Raw genomic sequence first — 25,583 nt, forward strand, 5'->3', positions numbered from 1 at the left:
GATAGCCCAATCTTCCTCATTACTATTTGGCTTCTTATCTTCCCAAGCACAGCAAACAAGCGCAACCAATAAGGGAATACAGATTTTTGGGGGCTCAGTCAGCCTGAGGAGTGCTCGCTGTCTGCTTCCAATCTAAAGTACACCAGGGGGAAGAAAATGGCTGTGTTCACTCTCAGCGTGGTTCAAGTGACTCAACCGGTGAGACAGAAAAATGTTGTGAAACTTGAAAGGGTTCAGAAAAAATTTACAAGGATGTTGCCAGGGTTGGAGGATTTGAGCTACAGAGAGAGGCTAAACAGGTTGGGGCTGTTTTCCCTGGAGCGTCGGAGCTGAGGGGTGACCTTATGGAGGTTTACAAAATTATGAGGGGCATGGATAGGATAAATAGGCAAAGTCTTTTCCCTGGGGTCAGGGAGTCCAGAACTAGAGGGCATAGGTTTAGGGTGAGAGGGAAAAGATATAAAAGAGACCTAAGGGGCGACTTTTTCATGCAGAGTGTGGTACGTTTATGGAATGAGCTGCCAGAAGATGTGGTGGAGGCTGGTACAATTGCAACATTTAAGAGGCATTTGGATGGGTATATGAATAGGAAGGATTTGGAGGGATGTGGGCCAGGTCCTGGCAGGTGGGACTAGATTGGGTTGGGATATCTGGTCGGCATGACTCTATGACTTTATGAGTGGCCGGAAAGACCCATCAATGTTAAAGTGTTTAAAGGGAACGTGTATTACACATCGACATGCAACTTCCCTAATCTCTGGCCATCCTAATGGTTGTTCCCCCTTTTAGTTTTGCTACCTCGCTGACATCATTGAACAATTCATTCAAACTAAAACGTTTGGAGACCGAGGTCGGCAAATAACGATAACATTGTAGGATGAGGGTCAAAGGTGTCAGCAGTACCACTGACCTCAATGAGCCTTGTTCCTCTTGTTCCTAGACACAGCAGCAAGCTCTGAGCACAGACATAGTACATGCTATGCAGCCATGATGTCATGCCTCATGTTGGAACAATGACATTTGTGGCTACAAGAAAGAGTAAAAAAAAACAGACGTAAGGGTGCAAGCAGTGCCATTTAACACAGTAATTAATCTTTAATCTTTTTTGTGTTAAGTTAGTCTTTAATTAACAGAGCCACTGCCCCACCCTTTCTTAGCTTCCTGTCTTTCTGAAATGCCTCATACCCTTCAATCTTTAGGTCTCAATGTGGGTCATCCCGCAGCCATGTCTCAGATTGGTCATCAGCTTGTATTTATTTGAATGCTCAATGCATTCAAATACAGTGCCTAAATTTAGTCCTTGTAATACTTTTGTATCTCCTCATTTAATCCGCTGATTTGCTCTTTGATTTGTATTCTCTATCCTTCCTGTCATTGTCTGCTCTTATTTCTCACGTTAATTCCTTCCTCTGTTGCCTTTCCCCCACTCTTTGATTCATCACAACTTCCCAAACTTGCACTCCTGCTCCACTATTTAGTATAAATCCTGCTTTACCTCCCAAGGTTGTGGCTTGAATGAATATCAGTGCCTGTATGGTTCAGGTGTAGACAGTACCATTGGTAGAGATTACATTTTCCCCAGTTTTGATGTCCAATGAAACAGAACCCACTTTTCCTATGTTTGTCTTTCAGTCATGCATTCATCTCTCTAACCTTGTTTACCCAATTTGCATAATACAGAGATTTTCTTTGAAATTCTGCTTCTTAATTTGGTGCTTATCTCCTCATAATGGCTTTGCAGAACTTCTTTCGTAGTTTGACTAATGTTATTGGTGCTTACATGGATTGCAACAACTGGATCCTCCCCCTCCTATTCCAAGTTCTTCACTAGTCCAAAGCAGATATCCTGAAGCCCAGTATTGGGCAGATGGTGCACCTCATAGAGTCCCTACAGTGCAGAAAGAGGCCATTCACCCCATTGAGTCTGTCCCAACCCTCTGAAGAGCAACTGACTCCTCCCACCTTTTCCCTGTAACCCCACATGGGGTTTTTACAATGGTTAGCCCACCTAACCCACCCATCTTTGGAGGTTTGGGCTCTCACATTTTGCTGCAGAGACTGGTGTAAATTCTCCTTATTATGCTGACCACTGCCACCAATAGATTCCTTTTGGCTCTCCCCAGTTGAAAAGCTCTCTGTGTCACCATACACAAATGACATGGTATTTTAGCTTATCTATTCCATAGCCCCCATACTCATCCAATCTTGAACTTGTTGGACAATTGTAGAGGCTGAGACTCTTGTTCTTTGGGTCCCCTTACCTTTTCACTTGCAGTCACACCCTCCTGTCCCTGACTACTAACCATATTAGAGCACCCTATCCAAGAGGGGTGACTGCCTCCTGGTAACATTTCCCTGGGGTTGGGGAGTCCAGAACTAGAGAGTATAGATTTAGGGTGAGAGGGAACATTTTCTCCTCCCTGATGCCTTGCAGTAGTTCCACCTCCAGCTCATAAACTCTTGACTCTAAGCTGCTCAAACTTCAAACATTTTCCACAGATCTGTTTGTCCTGAATCACAATGGTATCCTTGAATAGCTATGTCCTACAGCTTTCACACACCATATGTACTGCTATTATTAATGAGTTTTTAATAAATTATTTAATTAAGTTATTCACTTATGGTAATTTTTATGTATATCAACTTATTCACCATTTATCAAAATTTAATATTCAAAACTGCTTCAACCACTTAATGGATAGTTCTGATGAAACAAACGTATCTGTCAGGTCTTGATCTGATGTTTAGTTTGATCTTCTTGGTCTCAATTCCTCCCTTTTCAACATCAGTCAGTGAACATAAATTGATTTCACTCACTTTTGTTCTAACAAGAAATGACTGCAGGACACTCTTTTCAAAACTAACTGTAAGACCCTTCAAGACCGAGGAATACATCGGAGATGTCCTTCTTCCTGTTAGAAATGTTGCTTTATTTATCAAGTGCAGTTGAGCAGAAATTTGAATCGACTTCACAACACTTTTAGGGTCATAGAGTCTTAAAGCCTTACAGCGTGGAAACAGATCCTTTGGTCCAACTCATCTATAAATCTAGTCCCATTTCCCAACATTTGGCCCATATCCCTCTAAACCCTTCCTAGACATGTACCCATCCAGACACCTTTTAAATGTTGTAATTGTACTACTTCCTCTGGCAGCTCATTCCACACATGCACGCCCCTCGAGATGATATATAAAAAAGTATTAATTTTATCACTCAGTTTTTATTTGCTTATTTTTCCTTACTTACTAATTGTATTGAACTGCTTTGTTCCATTCTTTTCATTCAACTCGTAATCCATGGTGTCACAACAGTTCTATTGTGTTTTCAGGCAACCACTAATTTACACAGACTGGATATGTCATGTTTCAAATGTTGACATGCTTATATTTGATGCCATAACTATGTGAGTATATATCAGACCTTAAATGGAAAGATGTACCATTCATGAATACTGTACAGTTTATATTCCTCTGTATGTTTTATTTAAAACATACTTTGTAAAAATGGTTAGAACCATCAAAATCTAGATTATCTTTAAGACTAGCTATTCTTCTCTGTAACTCAATTCACAGCAACACTCAACATAAGCTGCTTAGAATTGTCAAGACCTGAAGACCCGTCAGTGTTTATGATCTTTCTTTGATTATTAATAAGTTTATGCAAAAAAATGGAAACTACAGTAGAACAAAAGATGACATCCAGCTTTGGGTGAGCTTCTATCCATATTATTCATTTCTTCTCAAATTGTAATTTCTTGCGCAATACCGAAAGTGTTTTATAAATATCACTAAAGTTATAACAGTAAGTGTGTCCAAGCTATAATACATCAGTTATTGGAAATACATGTCAAAAATAGTTCCACTTGCTGCTAGCTGCGCAGTTTATCACTAATCAATCAATTTATTTTGTCAGTTGAGTCGAGAAACAATCTACAAAAACACCAATAAATGAACAAGCATCTCAGGTAACAAATTGAATTTGTTATGAGGTGTGCAAAATGCCCTATATATCAGATTACAATGTAATTTCATCTGCACCTTCCTTTGATGGTACTTTCTTTATTTCTGCCCGTCGAAGATATTTTAATGAATCTCCTCAGCATGGAAACAGAAGACAGTTTCATCACAACTGAATGTTATTAATTATGTTAAATTCCATTTTCTGAAAGGATAGGGCTTGGATTCTTATTGGAGATTATTAATACGAACCAAATGAAGCACAAATGGCAAAGAAGAGCAGGTCCTTCTAATAATGAACTTGCTTTCTTTTTTTGTTGTAAGCAAACTGGCTGCATTACAAGTCTCTCATTTGTCACACTTCCTTACATATCATAATTCATTGGTGTCTGATTGACTACACAACATGGAATGCCTTTGTCTACTAAAGAAAAAGGAGCAGAAAGATTTCAATTCTTTTTAATAGCATTGAACTATGAAACTGATTATACTTACATGCTTACAGACACCACAATCTACAGTAATATGCACATGTGTAACATCCAGCAAGCATTTTGTTTTTGTTTTAGTTTGTTGGAGACTGTGGGTAACTTGTTATTTGGTTGAGTTGAAATTTGAACATTTTCATGTTTTGGAACTATTATTGAACACAGTTGGAAAATGAGAGGAGGAAGTATGAGTAGAGGAGAAATCATTCGACTGTTCTTTCCTCAAGGTATCATTCTCAGTCTCCAGATAGCCTGCTGTACTGCAATGGGATAGGAGATAGCGTCTCTCAAAGTCTCAGTCAAAATCTTCACACCTAATGTAATGATTACTTGTGGACAGGAAAACCAAACACAGTTGCAGAAGGATTTAGATTCACTCAGAGAATGTTTCTGTAGATAGAAAATAACTTTCAAATGGTCAAAATGCCCCACTGTTCTTGCAATAAGATGCATACAGCCTAGAACCTTCACATAAATCATGACAGTAATCAACCACACATCCATCAAATAAGCCTTGGACTGTGCTATCCTTCTATCAAGTGACATGGTTTGGGAATGCTATGCAAAACTTGCTGTGCAATGTAAGGTGAAAATTAAACAAATTCAACAGACAGTCAAGATTGCTGCACACAGGCTTTAGTATGACCCAAAACAGAGATGGCAACAATGGTCTCTGACTCATAGCAAGTCTGCCTTGTGAACAAACTGGAAATGAGGTAACACACTTCACCTGGAATAAAAGATGAGCTGAATATTACTTAAAAGGAGAAAGACAGCAGAAAGCAATGGAGCAGAGGGATTTGGGAGCTCTCATCCATGAATCATAAAATATTTGCATTCAAGTTCAATGGGAAACATGGAAGGCAAATGGCATGTTGGTCTTTATTTCAAAGGGAATGGAGTATTAAAAAGGGGAAGTTTTGCTGAAACGATAGAAGACATTACTTAGACCAAAAACTGGAATACTATAATATTTTGGGCCTCTTATCTAAGGGAAGATTCATGAGACTGATACCAGGTATGGAGGAATTGTCTTAGATGTTGAGTAGATTTAGTCTGTACTTGTCAGAATACAGAAGAATGAGAGGTAACCTTATTGGAACATTATGGATTTTTAGAAGACTTGACAAAGTCAATGTGGAAAGTGAGTGCATTTATAACCTGAGAGCACAATCTCAGAATTAGAGGTCACACATTTAAGGTACAGGTGAGAGAACTTTCTTCTCGCAGAGGCTTGTGAATCTGTGGAATTCTTTACTGCAGAGGGCTGTAGAAGTTAGGCCAATGAGTATATTCAAGGCTGAGATAGACAGAGTTTTAATCAGTAAGTGAATCAAGGGTTATGGGGCAGAGGCAGGAAAGCGGAGTTAAGGATTACCAGATCAACCAATGATCTCGTTGAATAGTGGAGCAGACTTGATAGGCTAAATGGCCTACTTGTGCTGTTACATCTTACAGTCACACCAAAAACACATTTAGTATGGTGAGGTCAGTGCAGCAACAATGACATCTCGAGATAACAAAGATAGAGATGCAAAAATATTTATCCAAACTGATAACAACCCCACCCCACCCCACAACTCTGAAAAGTTGCACTCTTCACAAATAGAGAGTTTGAGGAACAACATCATGGCCTACGTTGAAACGGAAAGTAAATATAAACATTTAAAATTAAAATAATTTATGTTACATACAGGCAATGAGGACTATAATTCAGTTCACTTCTTTGACCTTCCTGTGCCAGCAACAATGCTCTAATTAAGGAAAATACTCTCCAGGTTGGAGCTGTCATCAAATTATTTCACAAATAAATTAGTAACTTCAATTCTGTTATGAAGTGTTTATAAAATTGGTGCAGTACATTGACACTGTCACTAGAGGTCATTAGTGCATTTTAAAATCTCAAAATACATTTGCCAGCATAAAGTGTGCAATCATCTTTTGTTAATAATTTTATATAAAACTCCTCCTTCTCCCAACAGACAATTTGAGTTTGAATTTAAATTGTATCATCTATCTGACAAATGCAAATTGATCTTGATTTAATTTTAAAGTCAGAACAAGTACATATTTTGTAAGTTCTTTCTTTATTCAACAAAAATGGTCATATTCTGCATTCTAACACACTGGAAATGGATGTACTTTCTTTAACGGACTGTCAATTACTAAAGAGTGATGGCAACATAGGAACAAAAGTAAGCCTGAATGGAGAAAATATTCAATGTCAATTTTTTTCCATCATGCACTACTTCACACAGATTGAGTTAAAAACAGAACAAGCTGCACATAACCTCCGAAAAGATAAAGCTTTGTGAAGTCTCTCCCCGAATACAATGATTAATAATATAGTTAAAACTTGTATTTATAATGCAGAATATTAGAATAACTGAGATTCGTAGAACGTGTGTGATGATACTACATTTAAATAGGTGTATTTTGCCCTTTTTTTAATGAAACAAGGCTGAGACAGGGATATCGGGCAGACTGCGCCAAGCCAATAAAGTAAACAGCTTGTGAGGCCTTGGGATTTTTTTAAAAGTTAGAACAATAGAAGTAGCATGAAGGGGCGGGGTGATGTTCTCACAGAACTAGGATTTAAGCTTAACTTTCAGTAGCTGTTGGGTTTAGAAGCTGCTACAACTCTTTCCCTGCTACAGCAGAACACTTGTGTTTCCTTTCTCTCTCTAAGAGTTTTCTCTTGATGTTCTTTTCTCCTGGACTGGAGAACTGCATTTGAATCAATCTATTTTCCTGAATTTGTTACGATACTGTAACAGTTGTTGTTTAGTACAGATAAACCTCAATTATCTGAAGGAGACAGGCGGGGAGTATTTTGTTTGGATTACTGATTGTTTGGATAACTGATTTGATCGTAAACAAAGGAAGACATACTGAACAAAATTATGTAACAAAGCATGTTCACAGAGATTTTACTTCATTCAGTCAATAAAATGTGTACAAACACTGGATATTGTTGAAAAATTCATGATATTTTACAAAAATCACTTTTTGGTTAGAATTTGACTGAAGTCTGTGAAATATTTTGCTGACATTTTCATCGGTTTTATCCTGGTCCTTGACAGCTGCTGGCATCTTTCTGTTTGGTGTTGTCCCACCGTCCAGACTAACCAAGTGTTGTTCCTCCCTCAGCGACCACCAAGCCTTTAAAGAGAGAGAGGGGGGTGCAAAATGTATGGGGAACACGAGGAAGAGGGAAGATTTTTTTCCACTGATTTCAGCTTCTGTCCTCTTATCAATTTTTTGGGGGGGCTTAATGTTTTCCTGGTGTTTCCTCCCATGACATTTTCCTCTTGTTCATTTTCATGTGTGCTAACACACGACAATTTGCTCTCCACCATCAAAAAAAGCGACTTTTTGCTTGGAAAAAAAGAGTCATCATGGGATAACGTGAGGAAAAGGCGACTCTCCAGAAAATGAGCTGAGGAAAGAAAATGAGTTTGCAAAATGGAGCAAGTCAATGTTGAGAGGGAATCTTGCCGTTAGAGTGCACAGCTTGGCTTGCACATATGTTGTTGTGGGTTCACAGTCACAAATCCTTGTCCTCGGGGAGAATAATTATCAGAGAGCCGTTTTATAAAAAGTGTAAGACTTAATTCTAACATCGCACCTTGAGTATATATTTGAAGTTAATTATTTATTAAAGCATACTTGCATCTATATTCCTGTCCAAATTTACAAAATGATGCATTAAATGGATGAGGTATAAAATTTTCCTATTTCAGTTGAAATACATGTACAGTACAGGGACTTTGAGATCTTCTTCGGATAATCCGAAATTTGGATAATAGATGTTTGGATAACCGAAGTTGTTCTGTAGTTCAATAATCGATTATTCTGTTAAGTTTTCTAGTAGAGTTGTTATTCTTTCGTCTGTACTTTAACTATTGTGTAAAAATAAAGTGTATTTTGCTTCAAGCCTGGTAATTTGACCCGTTGAATTTCATCCAGAACACAATAGCTTACACTTGCCTTTAAAAATAAGTAAAAGTTGGGGTGTAGGTTATCCTCTGAATATAGTTTGAGGAGGTTTGGTCTTGTCCATAACAGGTGGAAGGTGGGATCTCAGGACAAGAATTGAATAGATAAGTCGAGAGTTCGTGAAGCTGGATATGCAAAATTATCAATTCAAGCTTACAATTTCCCTCTCCCACCTTTACAACTTTGACCAGTTACATTCTACAGCTATTTCCTACCTAATCCAAGCAATGTATCATGGTCCACGGAAAATTGGATCATTTAGGTTTAATAATACAAACCTTTGACAAATACCAGACTCCCTCCCTAACAGCACTGTGAGAGTGCTGACACTGCATGGACTGCAATGGTTCAAGAACACAGCACAAGGCACCTTCACAACAGCAGTTAGGAATGATGACTAAATGTTGGTCTAGAGTTTGACACACACACTCCACGACAGAATTTAAAAAATGTTAAATACAATTGGAATGGTAAACCTATTAACCAATAATATGTTTCATTCTTAGATGTACAGTACTATTGCTGCATGTCTACTTCTCTCAGCACCTATGGTATTAGTGGCATTGGAGATTGCTTGTTTAATGATAATTAGATGTAGCTTTCTGATTTGGGCAGAATCCATGCTAAGAAGTGGATTAGGACGACACAAAATGAGCCTATTCCATTTCTAAACCAATGCTGTTTTTGCTCTTGTAAACAAGCTTCCTTGAAGGGCTTTAATCAACTTATTATTAATTTTTTGCTCATAATCTAGCAAAATTAGTCGATACCACAGTGAAAGGCTGTAATCTGCAATTCTGTTTTCACATTTCTTGTTGTAGATTCATGTTCAAAGTTAAGTAATCTGTATAAATCCATAATATCCATGCCTGTCATCATTTTAAACCCAAAGTCACGGTTCCTATAATCATATTTTCTTCAATGAAATGCAAAGTCTTGAATCTTTCATTTGAGCTCAAAGAAACAGAGTCATCATAGTAGTTGTCTTTTAAATTCTCTTCAATGTAGCAACATCCTTTTGAAGTGTCTAAAACATAGTCTTCTCAATACTGTACAAAATTGGAATAATTTATTTCGCTTCATAACTAACTGGCCTTGATTTTCTTTGTAAATGTTCTCAAATACAAATATATCTTCACCTTGGCAATGGTTCATACATTTATTACATACCCAGATTACAGGTGCCAAATTATATTAGTTTTGATTTGTCTACAATTTAGTAGCGAATAGTGCCTTTGATGTTAATATCTCTTGTACATTAAATACTCAATTATGTAGACTGGTGACAACAGACTACTTTGTAACACCATACTTCAATTTTTAGGAGTTCAAGTAACAACTGCCTCAGAATGGATTCTTGTGCAGCATTGCTTATGTTATATCATTTTTAAGAACTTTTTTTCATTTACCAGCTTCAGCTCTCTATTGACAAGTCAAGTTTCAATTTAGCTAACAAACTTGTCAATATATCCAAGTGTCTTGCTCTTCAACCAATTGAAGCTTCAGCCATGAGCTTTTGAACACCACACTAAATTGTACCTGCTGTATAACACTAGTCCACTGGAACTGTGAACTCTGTTGACTTCCAGCTGCTTTGTGAAACATAGCTGAATGCTCGCAAGAAGGTACCAATACCTGTTACTCATCAGATTTCTCTCAATTAGCATTGATGACATCCTGAACAAGATGCTTGACAGCATTTCCTGATGCTAACTGGTCTATCATTCTTTTGTGGAACATGTAGATATCATTTGTTACTCTCTAGATGACAGGGACAGTCCTTGGATTTATAGACTGTCTCAGAGCATTAACTCGACTGCATTTATTGCAGGTAACCATCTGTTATCAGCAATCTCCTTTTCCATTATCTTATTTGCCCTTCCAGTTCTCACTCTGATTACTTACAGCTGTTACATGACTCAGGCATTTTAAAGTTTTTACTTCCTTTAATCTTGTAAAGAGAATCTGCTTGACTTTTGTGTTCCCTTGATGATTATTTTGTGATTCCTTGTATCTTGCCTTGCACACTTTTTAAAGGTTACTATCAGTTTGTGAGCAGCTAAAAGCACTTATTAATCAATGTCTGTTTCCAGGCACTTAGACATTAGTCATTCTACCCAAATTTGGTTTAAGTCAATCCTGCTTACTGTCATCTTCATTTACACAATTATTTAGCTTTTCTTTTTATCATGCAGATTTAGTCACATGCTTGAGTTAGAAGCAGAGAGACATGCAAACAGCTTGAACTTTAGAAGGTAATATGACAATGTTTGCTTGATACAAAAGATAAATTCAGTGAACTTGTATTCTCAATGACAGGAGAATCAGGATTTCAGTGTTGTCAGGCCATTCACAATCGGCACTCTCATTTCACAGCATAGAATTGTTACAGCAGAGGAGACCATTTGATCTGTCCTATTGTACCAGCTCTCTGCAAACATACGTCTCCACGCTTTCTCTGAAACCCACAATTCTTTAATCCAGGTGCGTATCCAATTCTATTGTGATGACCATAATGCAAATGTCCATCTCCATATCTTTAATAGAGCATATACCAGTTTCTTGAGACTTGGTGCACAAAAAAGCTTTTCCACATGCAGATTTGGATTGTTTTTTGTTGCCATTCACTTTCAATAAATGTCTTCTGCTAACCCTTCTGCTAATGGGAACAGTTTCTCCCTATCTCATTTGTCTCAACTCTTTAAGACTTTGAATATTCTATCAAACCTCCTTTAAGCCTCCACACACTTCCTAATGTGTCCAGAAATGGGCAAAATGATTCAGTTGTGGATAATCCAGTAGTTTTGTGGGATGTAGATGTCACTGGCTGGCCAACATTTATTGCCTATCCTTAGTTGCCCTTGAAAAGGTGGTGGTGCCTTCTTAAACTGATGCAGTCCACCTGCTGTCAGTTGATCCACAATGCCACTAGGGATGGAATTGCAGGATTTTGACCCAGTGACAGTGAAGGAACAGCAATATATTTCCAATTCAGGAAGTTGGGTGACTTGGAGGGATATTTGAATGTGGTGGCATTTCCATGTATGAGCTGCCTTTGTCCTTCTCGTTGGAAATGGTTGTGGGAATGGAAGTTCCTGTCTCAAGATCTTTGGTGAATTTCTGCAGTGCATCTTAGATAGTACACACTGCTGCTACTGAGCATCGGTGATGGAGTGGATGCTTGTGGATGCTCTAAAAAAAAATGGAGATGGACATTTGCATTATGGTCATCACAATGGAATTGGATACACACCTGGATAAAAGAATTGTGGGGTTTCAGAGAAATGGTGGAGACGTTATGTTTGCAGAGAGCTGTCACAATAGGACAGATCAAGTGGGCAGTGTCAAACTTCATGAGTGTTGTTGGAGCTGCATTCATCCAGGCAAGTGAAGAGTATTCCATCACACTCCTGACTTGTACCTTGCAGATGATGGACAGGCTGTGGGGAGTCAGGAGATGAGATACTCCCTGCAGTATTCCTAACTCTGATGTATTTACGTGGCAAGTCCAGTTGAGTTTCTGGTCAATAGCCTCCTGGATGTTGATTGTTGAGGATTCAGTGATAATCTTTGAATGTTAAGGGATGGTGGTTGTTATCTCTTATTGGATATGGTCATTGCCTGGCATTTGTGTGGCATGAATGTTACTTGCCACTTGTCAACTCAAGCCTGGATATTGTCCAGTTCTTGCTCCATTTGAACATGGACTGCTTCAGTATCTGAGGAGTCCATGTTCAAATGGTGCTGAACATTGTGCAATCATCAGTGGACATCCCCACTTCTGACTTAATGATGGAGGGAAGGTCATTGAAGAATAAGCTGAAGATGGTAGGGCCTAGGACACTATGCATAGGAATTCCTGCAGAGATGACTTGCAGCTGAGATGATTGACCTCCAACAACCACAACAATCTTCCTATGTGCCAGGTTTGACTCCAACCATTGGAGAGTTTCCCCCCAATATCCATTGATTCCAGTTTTGCTAAGGCTTCTTGATGCCACACTGATCAAATGCAGGCTTGATGTCAAGGTCTGTTACTCCTACCTTACCCCTGTAATTCAGCTCTTTTGTCTATGTTTGAACCAAGGCTGTAATGAAGTCAGGAGCTGAGTGGTCCTGGCAGAACCCAAACCAGACCTCTACTTTTGTACTCCACACCTCTATTTATAAAGGCCAGGATCCTGAATTATTAACCACTTTCTCAAATTGTTCTGCTACCTTCAACAAAGGATGTACATCTACCTCTGGTCTGTCTGTCCTTGCAACTTTGTTGAATTGGACCCTTTTTATTGCCTTTCCCTATTCTTTGTACCAAATCATCACTCCAACCTTCTCTGGATAAAGTTTCATCTTCCATGTGTCTGCCCAATTCACTTGACTGTGATCTCGAGGTCATCATGATCTTCCTTGCAGTTCAGCATACTTCCAAGTTCTGTGTCATTCGCAAATTCTGATATTGTGGCCTGTACAACCAAGTATAGGTCTCTAATATTTATCAAGAAAAGCTGAGATTCCAGGGCTGACTTCCAGGAAATCCTATTACATGCCTTCTTCAACACAATAAAACAAGCATTCACCATTATTCTTTATTTTCTGTTATTCAGCCCTCCAAACTTCCACTGTGCTATTTATTCAAAGAACAAAAAGAATAAAGAAAATTTGCAGCCCAGGAACAGGCCCTTCGGCCCTCCAAGCCTGAGCTGATCCAAACCCATTGTCTAAACCTGGGCTTCAGCTTTGCTGACAAGACTGTCAGGTCACATGTTATCAAATGCCACTGGAAGTCCACATATGCCACGTCAACTAGATTTCTCCCATCAATCCTCTCTGACATGTCATTCAAAAACGTAAGAATTCTAATTCAAGATGTCTTGCCTTTAACAAATTAATGCAGATTGCTTGTTTTTTGTTTAAATTGCTGTATCTAAACATTATTCCTCTGCCAAGTTAAGCTAACTGACTTGGAGCTGCTGGATTTATCCTTACACACGTTTTTGAATAGGATGCAACATTTGTAATTCTCCTTGACTCTAGTACCATCCTTTCACTTAAGGAAAATTAGAGGGTGATAGTGAATGCCTCTAATTTCTACTTTATTTCCTTCAGCATCCTTGGATGCATCCAAACTGGTCCTGCTACATATCAACCTTCAGTAGACAATTTATCTGAGAACTCTTTTTCTGGTCCCTAAAACATCCTAACCTCCTTTTAATATTCTTGAATTGTATACTCTTGAATGCCTTTCACATTCCATTTTATGCTGTCAGTCTCCTCTCAACATGATTCTTTGCACCAAACTAGGAGAAAGTGAGGATTGCAGCTGCTGGAGATCAGAGTTGAGAGTGAAGTGCTGGAAAAGCACAGTAGGTCAGGCAGCATCCGAGGAGCAGGAGAATCGACATTTCGGGCACAAGCCCTTCATCAGGAATGCAAGAGAATCGACGTTTCACGCGTAAGCCCTTCATCAGAAATTCCTAATTAATCCTTCCATTTTGATCTAGTATAGCCAACTGGTTAACAGGTCACCATGAAGTCAGACGCATGCAGTTAAAACATTGAATTCATGGGTAAATATGTTAACCATCAAATGTACTTGTCATAGACCACAGTGAGTGATCAGTAATTACATTCAAATCCTTTTTTTTTGAGTACATACCTCTACAATATGTTTTAGATTCTGTTTATCTGCATAAAAATTGATCTTATGTGCCTTAGCTACTTAATTTACTTGATTGGTTTGGATGCCAGTTATAATCTGATATTTGTCCTCTGAGCCCATTGCTTAGCATAAGCATACTTACTTTAATGGAAGCACTTTCCTTCAAATGGTATAAGTGGTCTAATGCAGAGAAAATTACATCCATTTACAGCTATCCAATAGCTCCAGTGATGAAAATCACTGCATAAATATACGGTGTATAGCATCAAATACCACTGTAATAAGTTGTAACTGTAGGAAGGGATGAAGTTCATTAATTCATTGACCAATCTGACTTATCCCTTAAGTGCAGTTCAACACAGTTTGATATGTTAGTTTACAAAGCAAATTTTAATCTCACATATTTATCAAGACCAGCTTGAAGACAACACAGGTACCTTTCAAACTATGGGTAGAAACGGAAGGACAAATCAAACTGAATCTCTAGTTGTCTGGTGGAATCAATAGAGACCTAGGTGCAGGTGGCTATCTATTTTAACATGATGAATGAGGAGGGGGAATCGAAGGTAAGATAAAACTAAATTGGAACAAAGGGTGAAATCAATGGAAAAATATCAGCATTAAAATGAACCTAATAATTCTAACATATTTCTTTTGTTTTCTGTTTTAGGCTAATCTGTTTAAGATAAATGAGTTAACTGATGCATTAAAAATGATGAAAACAATGTTAAAATATGGTCACGTGTACTGATATGAACACTGTATGGTATAAAATAGGTGATCTTTACATAGTTGTGGTTGAAAATAAAGAAAAGGAGTGTACATTGAGACAATTCCTGTAATATGTTTAAGATGAAATTGTTTCATATTATTTTTATATTGTTCCCATTTTAATACCAATGAGACAAAGGTTACATAAGGAAAAATTCAAAACCCAAACTTACCCTGTTTGTAAGCACTTCCTGCATGAGCAGAGGTAAGGGATCCTACTGGTTGATTTAATTTGTCGTTTTGTTTGTTGTTGAAAGAAGTTGCTCTCCCCCAATAAACATCAATAAATGCCAATAGATATCAACAGTTTTACCAGAAGACTACATCACAAACTCATGATCTAAGAAGAAGCAAACTGTTCCAGTGCAATGTGAATGCACTCCATCGCTTCAGACCTGGAGCCAGATCTAAATGTCTAGTAATTGTGTTGAAGAAAATAAAACAAGTAAAATTTGCCCAGTTTGCTATTTTTGTTTGTTACTGATTAAAGGTAGTTCTGGGGTAATGCACATTTTGGCCTTGCAATTTGATTCAAATGTTGATGAAGAATTAGGGAATGCTTTGGAGAATGTTTACCATTATTGGCAATAATGCACTTAGTTCTGCGCATGTGCCAACGTGCGTGCCAAAATTTCTGCTGTTCCACACATACGCCAATGTCTGCGCCAGTCTTCATGTCATACTGCACATGTGCTGGTATCAGCTGTCGGCAGAACAGCTTTCTTACATTTTTTAAATGTAGTATTAAATTTACTTTTGTTTTGTTAATAAACATGATTTCAACCTTCACTTAGGCTGTGCTACACTTTGTATTAGACTTCTGGGTGTTTTTTGACCAATCGTGCATGATATTTTGTGATGGTCTGCCCTGAAACCCACTTTTCCCACAGGCATCATTAGTTACATTAAGCGATTTTCTGTTAAGCGAGGTTTCACTGGAACGCAACTACGGCACTAAAGGAGAACTACCTGCATCTCTCAGAACAACCTACTTTGAAGATTCATTTTGGCCTGACTTGGATTTCTTGTTTTGATATGTTCTCAAATATTACATACTATACAATGCAAAGGGCTGACTTCAACCATCTGAATATTGCTCATGCACTTGGATTGATAAACTTTAGCATCACAACTTAGAATATGAAACTATGGATGAGCTTATTTTATAGATAAAGAGGATCAACAATAAAGAGGTGAATACTTTGTTTCTTGCCTCAGCCCTTTCCTGAAGAACAGCACTCTGTGTGCAGGTGAAGTTCTTCTTCACTCTTTTAATTAACCATTAGTTGACAGGAAGTGCAGAAATTGAGCATTGCTAATAAAATACACATTTTGTCAGCTTCTCATCTTGCATATTTGGGACAATTTGCAAGAAAACCGTTATAAAGAGGAATTAAACTGTTTATACTGGATGGGGAAACAGAGTTGATTAGTTGGTAAGTGAACTCTGATTGCTGGAGGTATGGCTATGGAGGATCCATTTGTTAGAGGATGTTTGGTTAACTGCCAAATTCTGTTTAAATACAAGCAGGCAGATTGACTCTGATTGGTCAGGGTATTGCCCTGAGGAGTGAACCAGGGGATGCCTATCGCCTATTTTATCCAGTGGAAACAGATGCAGATGTATATTCTGTCTGAAAAGAACAGTGACCTGTGTGTTAAAATATGTAGCTTTCAAAACATGGAATTATATCAAGCTTTGAATCCAGCTGACAATCTTAAATTGCATTGTCTACCAGTAGATGTGATTCTGCAATTGGATAGTTGCTATATTACCCTGAGTTTGCTAAGAATTACACTGAAAATCATTTTAAGATTATCAGTTTATTTTTGACAAAAACTTCAACAAAATATTTCTTTCTTTTGCAAACCATAACCATTGTTCTGACATTATTGTTGGACAGATTGTTGGCAGGCTATTTGACAATAGAAAATACCACTACAATCCCAATGCTACCCTTATCTGACAGTCACGTGTTCATATGTATATTTTTCAGATGTGATAATCAAGAATTAAAACATTGGAGGATTTCAACCACATTGTAAATTTGAGAGAGAGCAATTATTTGTTGTGTTCTCACTGCCAACATCAACTGAGGTTGAACAGTACATTCGTAATTACAAATGGAACTGAATTCTGTCAAACTGGGTCAGCAACATGACCATCCCTGGTTAGGACAGAAAACGTTTTATTAAAGGGGTAACAGAAGATGTTTGGACAAAAGCCAATGCTGTAGAAACTCTGGCAATTACATTATAGGACTGTAATGATTACCCTGGGAAAAGCACAACAAGCTTTCCAGTCACAGACATTAATTGGACCACTGAAAGTATTCTCCCTTAACTTACAGTAACCTTGATTTTGCTGGAATATTTTAGTGATATGTTCAAGTGAATGCTGCCTTGATATTAAGGGGACTTTGTCTCAACTTATCTCTGGACTTAGTCTTCATATTCATGATTGGTTCGAGTCACAACAGAATCTGCAGTTGAAGGTTCTGGTAGAATTCAAGTTAAGCAGAGTTAAGGAGCTAATTGTGACAAGGTAAATTTTGAGGGGGTGACATCTTCCATCATGTTGCTGACGAGTCAAGGAAGCTGACAAGGTGGTAATTGGCCAGGTATGGATTGGTCTTCTGTCATGTTAAAGAACACATACGAACAATTTTCACATTATTGAATTGGTTTTTGTAGTTCCCATAGAGACCAATAATGTCCAAAATAAAACAATTAAAAGTTCTAGTTAATAGGTAAACATCATGAGACAACATAATTTCACGTTTTAGGATTTTAACTAAATCTTCAACAAAAGAATAAAACAGTGTTTTTGTAGGCAACTAATGGAAGGAAAGTTCATTTTTGAAATACTTTACATTCTTCCACAGAATTATAGTCTTCATTGCAAACAGTTCCCAGTTACTTCCAGATTCCAATGGTATTCATTTCTCCATATCACAGAATCCTTACAGTGCAGACTAAAGCCATTTAGCCCAATGAGCCTGCACTGACCCTCCAAAGAGCATCCCACCCCATCCCCACAATCCCTCATTTACCATGGTCACTCCAGCTAACCTGCACATCTTGGATTGTGTGAGGAATCCAAAGCACCTGGCAGAAATCCATGCAGACACGCCAAGAACATGTAACCACCGCACAGATATTCACCCAAGGCTGAAATTGAATTCAGGTCCCTGGAACTGAGAGCCATCATACTGCCCACACGCAGTATCACTGAGTAACAACATCAATTGACTGCTTCCAGGTGTTTCCCACCATCTTTGGAGAATCTCCCAAATTCACTACCAGCAGGAAAATCTACTGCAAAGCTTCCCCTTCTGCCCTAGCCCCACAGGATGAATCTCACAGATTGAATGGAAAACTGTGTAATGTGACCCTTTGGCTATTGACTATTTTCCTCCAGCATCTGGCTTCAGTAGCTTGCAGAGAACCCGAAGCCTCTTGACTCTGTGACCACGCCATCTGCTTCTTCTTTCTTTCTTCTGCCTAAAAGCTTGGAGCTGGAAAGTCTATTTTCTGCTGATATCGCTGCCCTTATTTTTTGTTCCCAGGTGTGAGAACTTGCACTTCCCTCAGCAGGTAGCTTGATTTAGTCAAACTTAACATCAGGCAGTATCTAAGACAGTCACATAGCTCCTTTACTTTTAGCCTAGACTTATATAAGCCGTCATAGAGATGTATGGCATGGAAACAGACGCTTCGGTTCAACCCGTCCATGCCGACCAGATATCCCAACCCAATCTAGTCCCACCTGCCTGCACCTGGCCCATATCCCTCCAAATCCTTCCTATTCATATACCCATCCAAATGCCTTTTAAATGTTGCAATTGTACCAGCCTCCACCACTTCCTCTGGCAGCTCATTCCTTACACCTACCACCCTCTGTGTGAAAAAGTTGCCCCTTAGGTCTCTTTTATATCTTTCCCCTCTCACCCTAAACCTATGCCCTCTAGTTCTGGACTCCCTGACCCCAGGGAAAAGACTTTGCCTATTCGCTCTATCCATGCCCCTCATAATTTTGTAAACCTCTATAAAGTCACCCCTCAGCCTCCGACACTCCTGTTTTTATTTCCTTCATCATCTGGTGCCAGGCCATTCCAGAAGTTATGCCCTTCAAACTCAGCCCACATATTCAGTTGTGTATTACCAAACTACTTGATTGATATTTAAATGCATATTCAGTACCTTTGCGTCTCTTAATGTTTCCTTTAGTTTCACATTAAGGAGTACGATTCTTCAATTGGGGATTGGTGGCAACTGATTATCTGCTGAAAATTCTTTCATCTTGTTTGACTTCAAAGGACAAAACCTTTCTCACCTTGTTTCCACAAATTATGTAGAGAATTGAGAGATTGTACACTACCTTGCATTGGAATTGTCTGGTTCCAGAAAAACAAGCCATGTGTAGCTTTATGTATTCAAGGTACATAAGCCTATGGTAGAGAAAGGACCAGAAAGTTATGGTGATATGGTTGCAGGAAGCGGGGTGGGGGTTAAGCATAACGTAGCCAATGTTGCCCATTCCTGGAATTGAGTGGCTTCTGAGGCCTCTTTTGAGGGCTGTTAGTGTCAACCACATTGTTGTGAGATTGGAATCATACATAGACCAGTGCAAATAAAACCAGTAGGTTTCTGTTCCTAAAGGCAGCAATGAACAAGGTGAGATTTAATGAAAAGCGGACAGTTTCACAGCTGGATTTACTTATACAATCCTTTTTATTTCTCGATTCTTAAGAACTGCCATGTTGGAATTTGACCACAAGTTACCTGGATTACTAGTCCAGCAATAACTGCAGTGCTACCATATCTTTAAATACACCAGACTAAAATAAACTTAGGTAATAATAAGATAACTAGTAATTTGATGCGATAAACTGTAACATTATGAATATTATATTTCTGTTCAATGCCTTCCCTTACGTGGGAAACTAGTTGGATCAAATGCAACTGGCGTTACCTGAATTCACATTTATATTGTAATGAAGATGACTGAACATATACTTAAAAACAATCTTATTAAAATAGATGCCAAACTGGATTTGAAGGTTTTTTTTTGCTGTTTTTACTAATAGACATGGTGATATCTGCATTTACTGAAAACAACAATTCATTATACAGTGTACACTGTAACATACAACAGGCACTGCATGCTCTGCACAGACAACCGAAAACTGTCATCCCTAGCACAGTTATCGCATTAACCTTATACATGTGCTGTGGCACTTTAGCTAGTGAAGGAGTTCAATGACTATGTTTCTGCTTTACGGTTCAATTGCATGGATTAAAAACAAAGCTATTGGCTTTTACATCACCAAAATAATTAGTTTTTACACATAATAGCAGATGACAAAATACTGATGTTTTAACTGAACAAAAATCATGCATGTTACACTAACATGTACTGTATGCCTTACAATAGACTTAATACACAATTTCTTCCTACAAAGTTAAAGAGCCAATACCCTTTTATATTTAATTTAGTGGGAAAGGTTTCTTCTGTATTCTTTGTGAAAAATTGGAATTCATCTACATTACTGAGGCTTACAATTTAAACTTAGCACACAAGAGAAATCATCCCCTCATGTGCCAAGTAAAATAAAAGTTCCACAGTTATTTTACTGAATGCAGGATTCTGTTAAAAGTTTATTAATGACATATTCCAATGAATTTTCAGGAAAAAATAATTAGAAATGATAAATTTATCCTTTGAAGAAATTGCACATGATATTGTTTCTACTAATGATTAGGGAAACTTTAACAGGCATTAGGACGGTACTTATATTAGCCATCCAAAGGGCTACTGTCTCTTTAGTGTAACAGTAATGCTTACCTTAATTTGTGGCTCCTTACTTCAAAGAAACCAATACATTGAAAAAAAAAATCCAAAGCTTCAACATAATTGTGATATATCTGCAGACTAACTTTTCAACAACGTCCACATTGTGGTAACACAAATGCATCGTTTGTAGTTTGAAATACAAATACATTATATAATACTGCTCTCATGATACTTTGTATGTGCTGTACAAATATAGATGTATACATACAAATATGCAAATGTTACTTGAAATCTGCACAATGAATTATGTAAACAAACACATAAGCATTATACAAAATTTATATACAACTTTTGTAGCAATAATGATTTAAATTTGTAGTCATGAAACTTAAAAACTACACAGTAGTTTCATTTTTCCAAGGACCAGTCCTTATATTTCCTGTACTGTCTGAAGTATAAATGATGGCTTCATGCAGGTTTCCCTTCAGTATTCCATTTTGGTTGGTTACACTTAGAGGACAAGATTGTCTCCGTGACTGCATCTCAAACGTAACTCCTTGGTGTAAAGCTTCCGTACTGACACCACTGTCTACAGCTTTATTGCATCCATATAGCACTGTGCTGGCATCACTACTTTCAGGCTGGCAGACATTGGGGCACTGATCATTTTTTGCACAGACAATTTGCCTTTGGATGGACTGGCTGTCCTGGACACTGTGATGACTTTCTGTATGTGAGCTATGGACACTTCCATCTATGCTGGAAGGGATATGATAAGCGTATTCTCTCTGGGCTGCTGACCTGCTGTGCCGAACAAAGTGTCGCGGTTTAGTTCGGCTTTTTTGACATCTGTGGATATGCATTCCTGATCGACATGTACCATCAGCACGCAGATGAATGTCCTCATCGTCATCAATAATCTGTTCACTGTGCACTTTGGCACAACATGGTGTAACTGGTGAAAGACAATTTACATGATTTTGGACGGCCTGTAGATTAGTTAGCTTACAGAGTCCAGATACTGAATGATTGCAACTGGATGATGATTTACTGGGACATGGAGAATCCAGGAGACATGGGACATGAAGCTGAGCATCGCCGTTCATGGTTACCTGGGGACGAACGTTCATTTGAACAGCGTATGTATTCCTATTGGATTTGCAGCAGGACCACCAACAATGCCAGACATCATCACGTTTTGCACAGTGGTGAACCAGAATAAACAGTCCGAGAGTTACTGAGACTGCTCCATACAAGCAACTGAATATCATATCGAGGAAATGTCCTTGTGAGACTGCGAGGGCTCCAAAAGTCCACATAGCAATGAAGAGAAACAGAGTGAACACAGAAGCACGAAGCTGAGCCTTAAATGAATGCTCGTTTTCCAGCATTGAAGAAGAAACCATTGAACATGTGTGCGACACAGAGCTGGAGTCCGTTACATGACTGGGGCCTACCTCTGTGCTGGCCAATCGTTGTTGTTCTTCTGTCATCTCCTTTAGCTCATATTTCTTCCCTGGGTGTCGTTTCAATTGCACTAATGTACACAGAAAATAGACACAACTAACAAGCACAATGAAAGCAGCAGGCCCGTAAAATGCACCAAGGCTAGGCTCCCATGCCATCCAGCAACTGTGAATAAAGAGAAATACAATGAAACAGGAAAATGACAAAGACCTAGAACTGAACCCAGAAAGTATCCAACCAAAATAATCTGACCTCAAAGTACAAACCAGAAGAAACAGTCATGGTACACTTTATAATCAGATCCCACTGCAGAAGTTTTTTTATCACTCAAACACTGCAAGTGACAATTACCTCCGGAGGCAATTGGTGACAGACACTCAATATTGCACTTCATTCAAAAATGGGGTGAGTGCAAACTGGGCTGCTGATTCACTACAAACCACTTTACAATACTTTCCAAGGAGTCTGACAAATCCATTGCTGATTAAACCAAGACTGAGCCTATAATTATCTACAAATTAGATCATTAATGAAAAAAATCTTCTCAAAAGGTTCATCATGTACTCAGCTCTGTGCAAATAGATATGATACCCAACAACATCACACTATCCAATTGAAGTTGGTCACTTCCTAGTGTTAAGCAGCTTTTCATTTCTTTGGGCAGGAGTGTCACACTGCCTATTTTTAAGGAAGGAGCTCTGCCTTTCTGACAGATTTTGATCAGGGTTCCCTCATAAATGTGGAGCCATATGCTCATTCTAACAGTTCTTTTTTCGGGTGGAACGTTCATGTGTAAGACAAATTGTGCCCACTTTTCATAGCAGTCGACTGCTGTATTCAGGCATCCAGAAAGCTTCTTTGACAGCTGCAGTCAAATAGTTAGTACATAAAGATAAGTATGGTTGCTCAGGTGCTGGGAGAGTAAGTGCCAGATGGGTAGGAAGATGCCAGCTGGGTAGGGTAAAGGCTGAGTAGGATGCAGGTTGCCAGTGGGAGGATACCAGATGGGTAAGGGATGAATGCTGGGGATAGGTTGACAGATGGGGAACTAATACGCCAAGTGAATAAGATGTCAAGCGGGAAGAGGCCAAGAGTGCAAGGTGGCAAGGAGGCCAAGTAAATGATGCAATGTTTTGGGTTGATCGGGTTGGGTAGGAGAAATCTGTTCTGATGTTGGGGTGGGGGGGATCTATTTCCCCCGGGGGTCAGGACAAGCAGCATGGGAAGATAGGAGAGCAGTGTGTAGTGGGGGAAGTGGGGCCAAATTTGGAGTAGGCATAAGCAGTGGTGGGGGAAGCGGGGAGCGTCAGGTGCTAAGCAGGAGAAAGGGATATCAGATCCTGTAGAGTGTCAAGCCAGGGTCTGGGGAGTGTAAGTGGTCTGGCAGAAGTGTAGTTGGGTTGTGTGAGTTAAGTGTAGCGTCAGTTATAGAGTCGCAGAGGTGTACAACACAGAAAGAGACCCTTCTGTTCAACCCCGTCCACGCCGACCAGGTATTCAAACTTAATCTAGTCGCATTTGCCAGCACCCAGCCCATATCCCTCTAAGCCTTTCCCATTCATATACCCATCCAGATGCCTTTTAAATGTTGCAATTGTACCAGGCTCCACCACTTCCTCTGGCAGCTCATTCCATACATGCACCACCCTCTATTTGAAAAAGTTGCTCCTTAGGTCCCTTTTATATCTTTCCCCTTTCATGCTAAACCTATGCCCTTTATTTCTGGTCTCCCCAACCCCAGGGAAAAGATATTGTCTGTTTATCCTATCCATGCCCCTCATCATTTTATAAACCTCAGCATCTGATGCTCCAGGGAAAACAGTCCCAGCCTATTCAGCCTCTCCCTATTGCCCTAATCCTTAACTCTGGCAACAACCTTGTAAATCTTTTCTGAACCCTTTCAAGTTTCACAACATCTTTCTGATAGAAAAGAGACTAGAATTGCACGCAATTTTCCAAAAGTGGCCTCACCAACATCCTGTAGAGCCGCAACATGACCTGTGAACTCCTATACTTTGCATAATTACACAGGCGATTATATATTTAATAGTCTGAGTAACTATTTCCTGAGTTTCCTGCATTTCCTGAGTAACTATTTACTTAATTTCATTAGGAACCTTCAAATTCACTGACTTACTTGAAGACTTTTAGGGGGATTCAAGTGTAAAGGAATTGGCAAGTGAAAAATTAAATTTCCCATTCAATTTCTTTGGAGGTTACTGCAATGGGCAACTCCCACCAACATTACAATAATAACTGTCTAAACATCAGAAAAGCCAGCCCACTGTGTTCAACAAATAGAGTCCACCAAGACTCAGACCCACTTTCACAGTACATGATAAAGTATGTGATAAAAAATAAACGACTCCTTTCATGTACATTTTCCTTTATAAAATCTGACTGCACAGAAAATATGATAACTGAAAGATCAAGGAATTATCTACCAGTGCATCTGGTGCCTTGGGGAAGTGCAATCCCCAAACACCAACAAACAAGATCTCCAAACGCAGCAAAATGATTTTGAACAAATATAAAGGCTACTTACTATGGTGCATTGTCTTCACTCCCATAATTGTTGATATTTGTTGCAGCAGTGATCCCACAAATTATGAAAGGTATGCCTCCTCCAATCAAATAAAACCTGATTAAAGATTGTAGCAGAATTAAAATGACAAGAAAATAATTTCCTCACCCTGAATAGTTAGAGAAAATTTCAGATTAAAAAATTTCAGATAACAAGAAATACAGAGAACAATTTTGCATTAACCCTAACAAAATGCAGTAAAATCATAAACGGTTGATACAATGGTACTTCAAATGAATGGATGTGTACCAGCTCCCAAATGGTTTCCTTGGGTCTGCACTGCAAATGACCTGAAGTTTTTGCACATCATCATTAACTTTGATCAGGCGTTGATTGGAATATATGAAAGGGTATAGGCAATAGAAGCTTGCAACTATTGTCTGTGAGTAGATATTTGTTGAGAATTTTTAACAGGCTAGGATGGATGGATACCAGAGATGGGTCCAAAGTGGTAATTATGCCCTGGATGTAGGTTTGCTCGCTGCTCTGGAAGGTTCATTTTCCAGCTCAGCGAGTGAACCTACATCTAGAATCTCAACCTGAGCTACAAATCTTCTCAAAGCTCAGTAATTATGCCCATTTGGTCCATGTTATTGAGGCAGCCTTCCACACAGTGTGGGCCCTCCTGTGCAAATAGAATGGTGGACACCAATGGGCGGAAGATTTAACACTTTTTTGTTCAGATCGTTTTCAATATATTTCTGTTAAAAACTGATAAGTAACTTTGGGCACTTTGAAGTATTTGTATGAACTTGCTACTTCAACAATACTTAAATATTCTTGCATTCAAGTCAAGTTTTATATTCAAATTTACTACAATAACGAATTCATACAAGATTAAATATAAAAATGAATCATATA

The 25,583-nt window shown here is 38.7% G+C and overlaps 1 protein-coding gene across 1 annotated transcript in view; it reads right to left on the reverse strand.

Moving 5' to 3' along the window:
- Positions 1 to 17,724: 17,724 nt before the first annotated feature.
- The window catches only part of LOC132826241 (adhesion G protein-coupled receptor A3), a 544,117-nt gene continuing 536,258 nt past the window's right edge, over positions 17,725 to 25,583 (reverse strand). Inside the window, exons 18-19 of the mRNA XM_060841943.1 lie at positions 24,684 to 24,779; positions 17,725 to 22,303 (exon numbers count right to left, since the gene is read on the reverse strand). Of these exons, the coding sequence (XP_060697926.1) occupies positions 21,067 to 22,303; positions 24,684 to 24,779 (1,333 nt within the window). The 3' untranslated portion in view covers positions 17,725 to 21,066. The remainder of the gene's footprint in view (positions 22,304 to 24,683; positions 24,780 to 25,583) is intronic.

The sequence above is a fragment of the Hemiscyllium ocellatum genome, chromosome 22 (assembly GCF_020745735.1).
Source record: "Hemiscyllium ocellatum isolate sHemOce1 chromosome 22, sHemOce1.pat.X.cur, whole genome shotgun sequence".
Classification (NCBI taxonomy): Eukaryota; Metazoa; Chordata; class Chondrichthyes; order Orectolobiformes; family Hemiscylliidae; genus Hemiscyllium; species Hemiscyllium ocellatum.